Below are 14700 nucleotides of genomic sequence, written 5' to 3'. Positions count from 1 at the left end.
CTCCAGCGTATCTACCTCTCCTCCCAGTTTAGTGTCATCTGCAAACTTGCTGAGGGTGCAATCCACGCCACCCTCCAGATCATTAATGAAGATATTCAATAAAACCAGCCCCAGGACTGACCCTTGGGGCACTCTGCTTGATACCGGCTGCCAACTAGACATGGAACTATTGATCACTGCCCATTGAGCCCGATGATCTAGCCAGCTTTCTATCCACTATATAGTCCATTCATCCAGTCCATACTTCTTTAACTTCTTGGCAAGAATACTGTGGGAAACTGTATCAAAAGCTTTGCTAAAGTCAAGGAATAACACGTCCACTGCTTTCCCCTCATCCACAGAGCCAGTTATCTCGTCATAGAAGGCAATTAGATTAGTCAGGCATGACTTGCCCTTGGTGAATCCATGCTGACTGTTCCTGATCACTTTCCTCTCCTCTAAGTGCATCAGAATTGATTCCTTGAGGACCTGCTCCATGATTTTTCCAGGGACTGAGGTGAGTCTGACTGGCCTGTAGTTCCCAGGATCCTGCTTCTTCCCTTTTTTAAAGATGGGCACTACATTAGCCTTTTTCCAGTCATCTGGGACCTCCCCTGATTGCCATGAGTTTTCAAAGATAATGGCCAATGGCTCTACAATCACATCCGCCAACTCCTTTAGCACCCTTGAATGCAGTGCATCCGGCCCCATGGACTTGTGCTTGTCCAGCTTTTCTAAATAGTCCCAAACCACTTCTTTCTCCACAGAGGGCTGGTCACCTCCTCCCCATGCTCTGCTGCCCAGTGCAGTAGTCTGGGAGCTGACCTTGTTAGTTAAGATAGAGGCAAAAAAAGCGTTGAGTACATTAGCTTTTTCCACATCCTCTGTCACTCGGTTGCTTCCCTCATTCAGTAAGGGACCCACACTTCCCTTGACTTTCTTCTTGTTGCTAACATACCTGAAGAAACCCTTCTTGTTACTCTTAACATCTCTTGCTAGCTGCAACTCCAAGTGTGATTTGGCCTTCCTGATTTCACTCCTGCATGCCCGAGCAATATTTTTATACTCCTCCCTGGTCATTTGTCCAATCTTCCACTTCTTGTAAGCTTCTTTTTTGTGTTTAAAATCAGCAAGGATTTCACTGTTAAGCCAAGCTGGTCGCCTGCCATATTTACTATTCTTTCTACACATCGGGATGGTTTGTTCCTGCAACCTCAATAAGGATTCTTTAAAATACAGCCAGCTCTCCTGGACTCCTTTCCCCCTCATGTTATTCTCCCAGGGGATCCTGCCCATCAGTTCCCTGAGGGAGTCAAAGTCTGCTTTTCTGAAGTCCAGGGTCCGTATTCTGCTGCTCTCCTTTCTTCCTTGTGTCAGGATCCTGAACTCGACCATCTCATGGTCACTGTCTCCCAGGTTCGTCTCCACTTTTGCTTCCCCTACTAATTCTTCCTGGTTTGTGAGCAGCAGGTCAAGAAGAGCTCTGCCCCTAGTTGGTTCCTCCAGCACTTGCACCAGGAAATTGTCCCCTACTCTTTCAAAAACTTCCTGGATTGTCTGTACATCGCTGTATTGCTCTCCCAGCAGATATCTGGGTGATCGAAGTCTCCCATAAGAACCGGGGCCTGCAATCTAGTAACTTCTGTTAGTTGCCAGAAGAAAGCCTTATCCACCTCATCCCCCTGGTCTGGTGGTCTATAGCAGACTCCCACCATGACACCACCCTTGTTGCTCACACTTCTAAACTTAATCCAGAGACTCTCGGGTTTTTCTGCAGTTTCATACTGGTGCTTGAGCAGTCATACTGCTTTCTTACACGGTGCAACTCCCCCACCTTTTCTGCCCTGCCAGTCCTTCCTGAGTAATTTACTGAATGTAATTATCCAATTTGTATGCCTGTATCATTTCTGTATCTGAAGTTAGGAATATTGACTATGTATCTGTATTTCAACTACGTTACTTTGAGTGATGCCCATTGCTAATACTTCAGAGACAACAATGGAAAAGCCAGACAGGGCAGATGGCCCATTAGCGAGGACAATGGACTGGGAAAAGGCTTGGCCTTCCTGCAGACACTATATACTGCACCTGACTCATGGATGCTGTGATACTACAGAGTCAGGTGATCTTGTCACCTGATACTAAATATTACCTAGGACTTCCTGTAACTTTCCACTGGAAGGGAGGGGGGTCAGGTTTGGGAAACAAAGGATTCCAGCCTTATGTAAATCCAATTTAATGGTGGCGAGGAAAGTAAACAAGGCTCCTCCTCTCCATGGCCTGTCTGCCCAAGCAGAAAGTCTGCTAAAGCCACCTGAAGGGAAACCAGTGGGGAGTCCAGACTGAAAAGAAATATAACTGGAACTCTGAACCACAGAAACTTTGCAACCTGCCTAAAATAACACTTAGGGTAAGAAATTACATTTTGTAACCTGTTTCTTAAGTATATTGAGCTTAGCACGTGTACTTCGGTTTATTTGCTCAGTAATCTGCTTTGTTCTGTCTGTTATCTCTTATATTCACTTAAAATTCAGCTTTTGTAGTTAATAAACTTATTGCTTGTTTATAATATAACCCAGTTTATGTAATTTCTAACTGGGGGGGCAAGAAGTTGTGCATATCCCCCTCCACATTGAGAGAGGGGGCGAATGTCAGAAAACCTTTGGGTTTGTACCCCTTAAAGGGAGTGGGCACTAGAGTGTTGGGGAGAGCCCCAAAAGCTGAATCTTTCCAGAGTGGATCTCTGTCTCTCTGTGCAGCTGGGTGTGGCCCTGCCTATGTGCTTGGCTGGAAGAGGCTTGTGAGCCTAGCCCAGCAAGGCCAGGAAAAGGGGACCCAGGCTGGCAGAATAGGCTGATTGAGCAGAGGAGGCTCAGTTAAACCCCAGCATATCAGCTGACACCCCAAAGGGCCCAAACTCGTCACAATGGGCCTGTGCTCTCCCCACTTGTTACTAGCCATGACATGTGAAGGCCCATTTCACAGGTGGTTGAAAAAGTTTATTCCGAACATCTTGAAGTTCCATCAACAGAGCTGTATGAAACATAGCCACTGCAGAAATCCAACTGATTTTAACAGCAATTAGATAAACTCTCTAAGAGACAGAAATGCTTGATTCTGGTTCTAAGTGGCATTAAGATGGATCCAACAGGCTGCTTACTGTTCACTGGTCTAGACTTTGTAGATCCTGTGGTTCAGGAAAAGAAAAACATTTTTACTTTCACCACAGAAATGGCATAAGATGTATATATAACAAATCTATGTTACAATCAACTGGGAAAAAACCTGCTACTAGCTCATAAGCCTCCTTTCTTATTGATGTATTTGTCATAGGTCATCTCTGTGAGGATGCAGAGGAAGGGGGAATACCTAAATGGCAATGCTTCAATAGTCAAAGTAAAAAGAGTATAATGGTCCAGTAGGCTTTTAATACACTGGCCCAGTGGCTGATCACCATTATTCTTTATATTCCTACAGTCCAACAGGATTCATTAGTCTCCCAGGGCAGACATTTGAGAAACACAATGATTGGAGAAAAGATAAGTAGTTATCTTTGTCACGGTTTCAGGGTAACTACACCTGTATTCCCCACTCCGTAGTTCACTCCAAGAGTTCCCAGTCAAGTCTCAGGTCTCCAGCCATCACCTGTCTTTGGGCAGGGATCCTTGTGCGACTTCCTTCTGACCAGGGGGTTGTAAGGCTGAACAACTCCCTGACTTACACTGCGATATCCCCAGGGCCAGCAAGCCAATTTGCCTAAAGGCCAGCATCTGTGCTTTGCTTTGTCTCCAAGGTCTGTGAACAGCGTATTGTCAGCAGTTACAAGTTACCACACAGCTCTTTCTAAGCAAGCACATTTATTCTTAACATAAAAGCATTAGAGAGAAAACATAACAACAAACAGATTTAAATACACAATAAACATCCCGGGGTCATCCATGCTACTAGGCCAAAGTCTTTCGGACCCTTCTGCAAGGGTTGGAGTTGCCCTCGGACAGAAGGTCCTGTCTGTTTTCTGGATCAGAAAGAAGGCCTGAGTCAGTGTTAACCCACACTTTTATCCAAAACTCCTTTCTTTGTCTTATGGCTGTGGTGGGCAACCTGAAGCCGGTCAGGGTAATCCGCTGGCAGGCCGCGAGACAGTTTGTTTACATTGACCGTCCGCAGGCACGAACACCCGCAGCTCCCAGTGACTGCAGTTCACCATTCCCAGCCAATGGGAGCTGTGGGAAGCGGTGCATTCCACAGGGACGTTCTGGCTGCTGCTTTCCGCAGCTCCCTTTGGCCAGGAATGGCGAACCGCGGCCACTGGGAGCTGCGGGCAGCCGTGCCTGTAGACAGTCAATGTAAACAAACTGTCTCTTGGCCTGCCAGCGCATTACCCTGATGGGCCACAGGTTTCCCACCACTGTCGTAAGGTCTCTGGACAATCCAGTTTAAACCAGTATATGGGAGCCTCCCCAGGTGGTGGAAACTCTCGTATGGGGGTTACAATCTGAGTAATTTGCCTTCATCACCTCCCACTGCTTTTGGTTCCTGGAGAAGTTGTGGGAACCCTCCCCACTGGAGTGGCATACAATCCCTAGCCACAGTGATACATAAATTTAATAGAATATGGTCCTTAAAGATATTGTATGGGATTGCAATATCTGTCACACTCTTACCACTGTTGAAAGCAGCGTTGTTGTAGCTGTGTTGGTCCCAGGATATTAGAGAGACAAGGTGGGTAAGATAGTATCTTTTATAGGACCAAATTCTGCTGGTGAGAGACAAGCTTTCAAGTTTACACAGAGCTCTTCTTCAGGTCTTGAAGATGACCTGAAGAAGAACTCTGTGTAAGCTCGAAAGCTTATCTCTCTCACCAGCAGAATTTGGTCCAATAAAAGATACTATCTCACCCATCTTGACACTCTTACCACCTTATTTAACATCTTGTCCCCCTTTATAAAGCAAAGCTGCATTTAACTGTAAAGTCTGGATTCCAGCCAAACGCCAGATGTTGCATCTCCTCACAGTAGTCAGACCATTTGACCATGTTGCTAGGCATACTCAATCCAAAGAGAGAGCACAGAGAAAGCTGCAAAGTAATTAATATTGCTTAACTCATTAAAAATCTTATGCTCCTGATTTAGTTCATCAGAAGCAAGGTCAATAAACATCTGGCTGGACAGAACAGAAAAAAAGGAATGGATGAGTAGCAATCTTAAATGCCATTCAAGAAATGTCTCATGCCTTGAGAAGAGCTAAATCATAGACTCATAGACTTCAAGGCCAGAAGGGACCTAATCTGGCCTTCTGCACATCACAAGCCACAGAACCTCACCCACTCACTCCTGTAATACACCCAGAACCTCTTGTTGAATTATTAAAGTACTCAGATCATGATTTAAAGACTTCACATTACAGAGAATCCGCCATTTACTCTGATTTAAACCAGCAAGTGACGTGTGCCCCATGATGCAGAGGAAGGTGAAAACTCTCCAGTGATCCCTCTTGTCAGTAATTTTGGGTAGCAGCCAGAGAGCTGGTGTAGAGAGATGATTTTGAAGTCAGGGAAAGCAACATTCCATTCAGTTGCTTTTTCTTTATTTAATTCCTCCAGAGACAGAATATCTAAGAGAAGCAACCTGAGTGAGAACCACAGATCCATTAGTATGTGAACATACTGAAATATGATGCCTACGAATCCCTTATAGAATGAGAATGCCAACATTTTCCATTCAATATACCTACAAAAATATCCATTTGATACTCCAGCCTAGGGAACTTACCTCCCAAAGGAAGTGAATGTACTAGCAATGTCTTTAAACTTTCAGTGTAAGACAGTGACTCACCTTCAGACTCTGGCGCACAGAAGTCTCCCAGATGGGAAAATTTGTTAACCAAGTCCTCCTCATCTTAAGTCAGGAGACACTTAAAAAGGGGACCACTGGAATGCTAATACTCCTTCCCAGAAGTAGGCCGTGCTACAGAACCAGGCTGTGGATTTGCAGAAGGAAGAGCTGGGAGAAGCTGATCTGAAAATGTAAAGCTGGATAGAAGCAGTTGGGGAAACCAGGTCCTGAAGATGGCAGCCAACTCTTGTTCTAACTGGTTGCGGTGGAAAAGAGCCCAGTCAAGAGACAAAGAGCAGAGTCTACTATAATGCTTTGCTTCAGAGGAACAACACGCTAGAACAACTTCACAGTCAAGAAAAAATGTCCAACTGAGCAAAAACAGTATGCAGCTACAACAGTGTGCCCCTGGTGGCCAGACAGCTAAAATGCATGTTGATCTGCAAGAGTTGCTAGGGCGGCACTCTGGCTGCTCACAGCTCTCAGTAACCCTCCTCCTGCTGCAGATTATTTGATGCCCAAACAAATTTTTGCAGAATTTAAGATTTTTTTTTAATTGTAAAATGCCTATTTTTTTCAGAAGGGCTGAGCACCTACAGCTCTCACTGACTTCAACAGGAGTTGTGAGTACTCAACACTTCTGAAGATCAGATCATATGTTTTAGCCCTTATTGCTGAAAAAAAAACTTTCCAAATGTGAATTGATTCTGTGCTCTCTTCCTGAGTCTGCAGAAAACAACAAGATGTAAACTGCTTTAACTATAAATTTCCATGTCAAATTATATACCAAAATTTCTCACTATTTCACAGGTAATCATTTTAATTGAAACATCTAACTAAGGTGTATATAGCTAGTGTGACTTTAATCATCTGGTGCTGATTGTGACAAATCTGACAATTTCCTGCAACATCCTTCAAAAATCTTAATGAATGAAGTTTAAGTATCTTTGCAATCCATTGTATCAAATGCAAAGGTTATGTATTATTGTGGGCCAAGATTGTATGTAATGTCTCCAGCACGGAGATGTGAGGTGAACCCTGGGAAGAGTTATGAATTTCAAAGGAGGCACTGAATAATGTGCCAGACAAGAATGGACTTTTGGGACAAACAGTAACAAGTTTGCCTGAGGAGCCTCTACAGGGAGGTGAATGAAAATTCCCCAGCTCTGTTTATGCAAAAAACCTAGCCTTTTGAAGATATGCCCTGGGGAGAGGACCATTATCTGCTGATTACCTGTTCCTGGAGTCTCAACATCAAAGGCCCAAGCTATATAAAGGAAAAACTAATTTATCCTTGGGTGTGCTAGTTCTAAGCTAAGCTGTTATGAACTTGTGACCTTGTTTAAAGGGCTGACTCCTATCAGAGACCTTGGTGAAGTAGGAGGATGATTTCTGGTAAGCTTATTAGCATGTTTGTAGGTACTTTTGTCATTTTTAATATGTTTTCTCTGTAATGCTTTCACTTAAGAATAAATGTGATTGCTTATTAAGAGCTGTGGGGTAACTTGTAATTGCTGGCAATTAGTTATTCATAACCTTCAGAGAGAAAGCAAAGCACAGACATTGGTCTGTATAGGCAGTCTGGCATGCTGGAAATATCACAGTGTGGGCAGGGAACTGTGCAGCCTCAAAATTCAATGGTCAGGAGGGAGAGAAATGTGAGTCTCTGCCCAAGAGAGGTGACAACTGAGGAGCCGGGAGCCTAGAGTGCATGCCCTTGGTGGACCATGGCGGAGAAATACAGATGCAGTTGCCCTGAACTGTGACACAAATAATTACAAAAAATCTTTACCAAGGAAAGTGCTTTGTTTAGTTCATCTGTCAGAAGTCCCAAGTGATAGACTTTCCAGCACTTCTCTTGAGATACTATTCCACAGGCTAATAGAGCTCAATGCTACGAAGTTTATCCTGATATTCATCCTAGATTTTATACTTCTTAATTTCTTGCCATTACTCCTAGTTAGAACTTGAACTGAGCCACCTGAGAGAGAAAAAGGAATTGGGGGGCAAGTAAGTGGTGCTTATTTATTTTCCAGTTCAATCTTTGGAAGACTGAAATTACTGCCTGAAGGAACACAGGAGTCTTAAAACCATCAGGAGCACCCCTACACCAAATACATGCACTTTCCTGAGAAGATTCTTTTTCTACAGGGGATATAAAAGTACCAGAAGAGAGAAGAATTAATAAACAGAGCAAATGCTGTCTAGCAAAGGAGAAGCAGCAACACATAGCCCGAAGAGACAACTGTAGTGATGACTAACTAGCCGGGGTCTGAATATATGGGGCTCAAAATGAGAGAAATCAAAAAGTACAGACCACTTGTCTTCATTGGGCAGGAATCCTGTCTAGGAAAGTTTAAGTGGTAAAAAGATCACCTTGCAGGATTTCTTCTTCAGTGGACCCGTTCTTCTGCAGAGGCCTCAGGTATAGCCCTAGTAAGTGGGGTCACATGGGTGCATGAAGCTATTACGCCTAACATCTGCAGGAAGAACAGTACACTTCTCGGGTGCTGGGATCCCAGAGGATACCATCTCCCAAATGGTATGGAAAACTCAGTGCTCGGAATAACCCCTTTTTTTATGCCAAGATAAAAATAGGTGCTTCATTACTAAGGCAAAACCTCAAGGGTTGGAACTATCTGTATGTTTTCCCTAGAAACAAGAACACTCCCTGAGCTCATGATACTCTGATCAGTCAACAGTCTAAATACAGGGAAACAATGATACTTGTGTTGTCTGAGGAATGAAGACTCAGCAGTGAAAACATTCAGTGATCTAGAAAGACCAAAGGGTAGGATATCATAATGATAGTGGCCTTTCCCTACACAAAACCAGAGATACTTCTCATAAAATGGATGGATTATCAGGTATAAGAGATGCTGTCAACACAACCCCTTTTCTTTCCGTAACAAGAAATAATAGGAGTAAAACATGTTCTCCATTTTACTACTAAAAGACCACCTCTATACCCTCTTTTTAGAGAAGGAAGATAACTTCTTCCCTTAATATCTTCTCATGAGAGGGATCTCTGAAAATGGAGAGGAAGAGGAAAGGGTACAAATCTAAAACTGAATAGTTAAAGCTGTTGACTATCACATCAAACAGTCTGCTTGGTGCTCAATGCAACAGGCAATCTTACCACTGAGATAAGGCAGACCACTGACAAAAATGTTTGAACTTCTGCCTGAAAGAGGAGTGTCTATGGGCAGACTTCCAATCTGTTGGAGGTCAAGGAAGAGCTGTGCCTCTAGAATCCAAGGGAGTAGTACCCTCTTAACTGAAGGCATTTAAAGTAGCTAAAGATGTCTGGAAAGTTGTCCAAAAGTTTTCAACCTTTTTAAGCTATCATCTCTTTCTTCACTAACAGATCTTTTCTCACAGAAAGTGAACTATTGTGGTCTGAGCTTCATACAGCAATGTGGTGCTCTTCAGCCAAGAGAACTAGTGAATGGTAATAGCTGCATTATAATGGGCATTGTATGCTAACTCGTAGAGCATGTTTGGCCATCATCTCATCTTCAGACACAAAGAATTTAAGATCTTGCATGAACTGAGAAAGGATTTAATAAAAAATGAGCAACAGCTTGTAACCTGAGAAAGTTGCACTTCTCAAACATGGCTTGCTAACTGTCAATTCACACCTGCAAGATTACATCTTTTCCAGCACCAGTGAGATCTTTTTAAAAATTATATATTTTCAAGAGTGTTTTTTCCTTAAGAGTTCAGTTATTTTACAATCTAGCTTTTTCGTTCTGTTGACCTACTAACAAGATCAGTCTCCCTTTGATAAAGGTACACTGGTAAAGTGGGAATGAAAAAAGGAAAACATACTTGAAATACTCACTAGAATATAGTTTTTCAATCACTGTAAATATAACTATCCTCTTTGCACTGGCAACTTACTTGTGTCTAGATAGTGAAGTGGAAATGTACAGAAAAGACCATAAGAGCTGCTTCAGCCTCATGGAAACCTATGAGATGCAACCTGCTGTTTTTGATATCTTCTGTTACTCTTTTCCATTCCTGCAAGGATATTAAATGAAAAAGAGAAAATACCAGTAGCTGTAGTTCTTTAATCTGGCTCCCTCTGGCTATTTACACTTGTAGTATCTAGGTGTTTACGCTGCACATTCCAGGATCACATAGAAAGTAGTGTTTACTGGAGATACTTGCTCTTTCTATTCACACTGCTTCACACAGTGTTTCAAAAGTATAAAAGGGGAAATGGCCTCAGCCACCCTTTAGTTCTTTCCACTAACGCAGGAATTCTTAACCCAAAATCTAAAGAAGTTAAGAAAGCAAGAGAGGAATGTGAATATGCAGAGGTAACACTATCTAAGAGCAGATCTACACTTAAAATGCTGCCGCAGCTTCTCCCATCGGTGTAGTTAATCCACCATTGCGAGAGGCTGTAGCTACATGGAAAGGAGATGCCCTCTTGTTGACATACCGCTGTCTGCATAGTGGCTTAGGTCAGTATAACTGCATTGTTCAGAGGTGTGGATTTTTCACAACCCTGAGCGACACAGTTATACTGATGTAAGTTTATAGTGTAGACCTGGCCTAATAATTATAGTTGTGGAAATATAACTTCTGTCACATTGAGGTAGTCCACATATTTTCATTTGTAGAAGTTTGGCAAACAGTACCACCCCAAAAAAGGGCACAGATGTTCTAGGTTCTAAGAACTTCAGAAGTGCTAAAATGAACAACAGCTCTGGATACCAGGTCCAGAGAGTATTAGAAGGGACTTGTGATAGGTTAGTCTGCCCTTTAAGGGCAGTGGTGCCAAAGGGTCAGCCCACCACCCAATTATATGGCATGGTCCTTTAATGTTTTGAGAGGTTTTGGGGTATGCAAGGATCTAGGAAATAAGAGGTATTGCTGGAGAGGAAGAAGTCCTGGCAATAAACAAAATGTGGGAGAAAGTCAGTTACCGTTTCTTTAAGGGTCCAGGACTAGTGAACTTGCAGAGTGGGTGAGGCAGCCTACTGGGGATGAGCTGGAAGAAGGAGACTGGCATATATGCTACCTCCACCCCCTCAGCAGGATAGACACCAGCAGTAGAAGGCTGCCTACTGAGCCCTCCAAGTCCGAGGACTAATTGGGAGAAAGGGGCCAGCTGAAGGAGAAACTGGCTAAGGTTCTATAGAAGGCCTAAATTACAACCCAGCTCCAGGGAGGAGAACTGGAGATGCTGCCTTAAGGAGAAACAGAGAGACTGCCTAAGTTTCAATCCAACTTTGGGGAGGAGATATAGGGACTTCTGTCTTAAAAGAGGGTTACCATTTAGGCTACCTCTACACTATGAGCTAGAGGTGTGATTCCCCTGTTCGCGTACACCTACTTGTGCTAGCTCTCATCAAGCTAGCACGAGTATACACAGCAGCATAGCCATGGTAGTAGAGGCTTAGCTAAGCTTGCTGAGCAGAAACCCACCTGAAACTGATGGGTAGGACTCTGCTGCCGCTACCTGTGATACCCTGGCTACACTGCTATTGATACTCATACTAGCTCAGTGAGAGTGTACACCCCTGGATTGTACTGTAGACACAACCTTAGGCCCTGTCTACACAGGCAAGTTTCTGCACAGTAAAGCAGCTTTCTGCACTGTAACTCCCAAGGTGTACACAGTGCCAAGCCACTTAGTACGTAGAAACTGCGCAGCTGCAGCACTTTTAAAAAAAAAACCCCGACGAGAGGCGTACAGCTTTCTGCGCTGGGGGTACAGGGCTGCGGTGCCAGTGTAGACACCCTGGTCGATTACAGCGCTGCAAATGGCCTCCGAGAGATGTCCCATAATACCTGTTCTCGCCTCTCTGGTCATCAGTTTGAACACTACTTCCCTGCCCTTAGGTGACCAACGGTCATCCTCACCCCATAAATTACTTTGGAATTTTGAAAGTCCCCTTCCTGTTTGCTCGGTGATGCATGCAGTGGTCTCAGCACATCTTTCCAGGTGGCTATGCCTGCTCTATGCACTAGGCGATCCCCCGCTTGGAGCAATGCCGAGCTGCTGGAGAGGAGAGGAGGCTGTCCAGTCCCAGCTGTGCTCCAGCCATAGGAATTATGATACCTACGGACAGATTTCACAATGCATGACAGAAAGGGACACTGACCAGGACACACTGCAGTGCAGGGTCAAAGTGAAGGAGCTGCAGAACGCCTACCACAAGACGCAGGAGGCAAACTGACGCTCTGGTGGTGCGCCCACGAGCTGCCGGTTCTACAAAGAGCTGGACACGATACTCGGCAGCGATCCCACGTCCACTGCGAAGACCACTGTGGATACTTCGGTGGCTCGCATGCCAGTTGAGATTGGACCGAGCCAGGAGGAGGAAATCTTGGACAAAGATGTGGAGGGGGAGGGGGACCCAGAGGCAGAGAATGACTTGGAGGTCAGAGATGCAGCCAGGAGCTCTTTTCTACCCCGGAGGAGGCTAGCCAGTCACAGCTGTCAGATGTTGGTGAAGTGCAAACAGGAAAGGAGGCCCCTGGTAAGTGGATTTGATATGGGAAATCGCTGAAGCGAGTTGTTGGAGGCAGAAGGGTTGCAGAAATCAGGCTTGTCTCCCACCGCATGCCTATTTTGAGCAGCGGAACACGCTGTTGATAGACTCCCTCACTTCAAGGAATCTCCCTCAGAGATCTCCAGGAAACTCTCGTGGAGATACTGAGCAACCCGCTGCCACAAGTTCCTCGGCAGAGCTGCTTTGTTTCTTGCCCCATTAATGGTAACTTTCCCGCACCACTGTGCCATTACAGGTGGTGAGGGGGAGGAACCATTGCTTCACACAGGCAAGCCACTTAGGGGCCAGGGCAGAAGCCACAGTCTTGGAGAAGACTCTCCCTTGATTCCCTGCTCACCCTCAGCAGTGAGATATCTTCCATAATGATCACATCCTGTGGAAAGTGTGGGGACAGGAATGATTATCAGGCCCCACCTACAGTGCTGGCTCTCCCCAAGAGCCACGTGCCCAGTGTACAGCAGGGTCTGGGAAGAGTGATTTACCTTGCCCCTGCAGCTACTCACCATTTTGGGGGTCTTGTGGCTCATGTGTGCTTGCCTAGGGTCAGCCAGTTAGTGACAGGTGTGAGAGTACTGGCTGTATTTTAAATTACTGATTCAGTGTTCTCCGTGTTGCAAACAATACGGCTTCTGTCCAATGTTGCATTTAAACTTCACAGAGATGACCTCGGGAGCCCAGCCTCCTTCTTTATTATCAGCGACTGAACGGCTGCGCAGAATTAGAAAGCAGCCAAGAAGAACTAAAGAGGACTTTCTGCGTGATGTTATGATGCACTCCGCCGCCGAGAAACAGGAATTGAAGGAGTGGCGGGACAGCAAGAAGAGGAACCGAAAGGAGAACGCGGCATGCCAGAATGAAGCCATGGAGCGGCTCTTAAAGGTTATGGAGTGCCAAGCAGAGACGCTCCAGGCAATACTAGCTCTGCAAACCGAGCAGAGCTCTCCGCGCCCGCCCTCCCCTGCAGCTGCTGTCGCAAAACTCTTTCCCATGTGTCCTCTAGACACCGCCAACACACTCTTATCAACGTTCTGGCTCCAGTCTCTACCCACAGCATTCCATTCCTTCCTCCTCACAGGCCAGAACTGTGGATTCCCAGTACACACTGCACTCAACATCCTTAACTCTTCAGTTTGGCCCTGCTGAAGTACTGTACCTGCTGCACTGTACTCCAAAGAAGAAGGTTGGATCTGATCCCTGGACATACACAAATCTTTAGCCATCCCAGGACCCCACCTCCTCCTGGGACCTTCCCTTCCCGCATCCCTCTCACTGCTGATTTTTTTGTTTGTTTGACTCTCTCCTCCAGTTGTTGCTTTTTAATAAAAAATTGTGTTGGTTTGAAAGCAATCTTTATTCTATTAATTGAAAGCAAAAAGAGCCCTGCAAAGCAACATACAATTATATTAAGCCGACATATTGCATTGTCTGCACCAATTATCTCCAAGCATTACAGGCACTGCACTCCCAAGCATAGCAACAAATATTAGTGGCTTTTGGTGTCAAATTGCTGCCTCAAGGCATCCTTGATCCTTATGACCCCGTGCTGCACCCCTCTAATAGCCGTGGTCTCTGGCTGCTCAAACTCAGCCTCCAGGCACTGAGCCTCTGCGCTCCTGCCCTGAGTGAAACTTTCACCCTTCCCTTCACAAATATTATGGAGCGTACAGCACGTGGCTATAAGCACAGGAATATTGTCATCGGCCAGGTCCAGCTTCCCATAGAGGCAGCGCCAGTGGGCCTTTAAACAGCCAAAAGGACACCTAATAGTAATTCTGCACTTGCTCAGCCTGTTGTTGAACTGCTCCTTGCTGCTGTCAAGTTGCCCCGTGTATAGCTTCATAAGCCACGGCATTAAGGCTTAGAAGGAATCTCTCAGGATCACAATGGGCATTTCGACTTCACCTACGGTGGTCTTCTGGTCCGGGAAGAAAGTCCCTGCTTGCAGCTTCCTGAACATGCCAGTGTTCCAAAAGATGCATGCGTCATGCACCTTTTGGACCAGCCTGCGTTAATGTCTGTGAAACGCCCATGGTGATCCACAAGCACCTGGAGAACCATTGAGAAATACCCCTTGCAATTAATGAACTCTGTGGATAGGTGGTCTGGTGCCAGAATTGAAATGTGTGTGCCATCTATCGCCTCTACACAGTTGGGGAAGCCCATTTGTGGAAAGCTATCTACAATGTCAAGCGTGTTGCCCAGAGTCACGGTCTTTCAGAGCAGGATGCGATTAATGGCCCTTCAGACTTCCGTCAGCACAAGTCCAACGGTAGACTTTCCCTCTCTGAACTGGTTAGTGACTGATTGGTAGCAGTCTGGAGCAGCCAGCTTCCACAGTGCAATCGCCACACGCTTCT

General features: G+C 45.2%; 1 protein-coding gene across 8 annotated transcripts in view; it reads right to left on the bottom strand.

Moving 5' to 3' along the window:
• Positions 1-14700, bottom strand: part of CREM (cAMP responsive element modulator) — an 81811-nt gene that overhangs the window by 48825 nt on the left and 18286 nt on the right. The window contains exon 1 of one of the 8 annotated variants that reach the window (XM_037890979.2): positions 5814-5891. The exons of the other annotated variants lie outside the window; for them this stretch is intronic. Coding sequence (XP_037746907.1) covers positions 5814-5876 — 63 coding nt within the window. The 5' untranslated portion in view covers positions 5877-5891. Of the gene's footprint in view, positions 1-5813; positions 5892-14700 lie in introns of those variants that run through there. 8 annotated transcript variants of the gene reach the window in all.

This window comes from Chelonia mydas, chromosome 2 (genome assembly GCF_015237465.2).
Source record: "Chelonia mydas isolate rCheMyd1 chromosome 2, rCheMyd1.pri.v2, whole genome shotgun sequence".
NCBI lineage: Eukaryota > Metazoa > Chordata > Testudines > Cheloniidae > Chelonia > Chelonia mydas.
The sequence above is the reverse complement of the archived record's forward strand: the minus strand, read 5'-3'. Positions and strand labels throughout refer to the sequence as shown.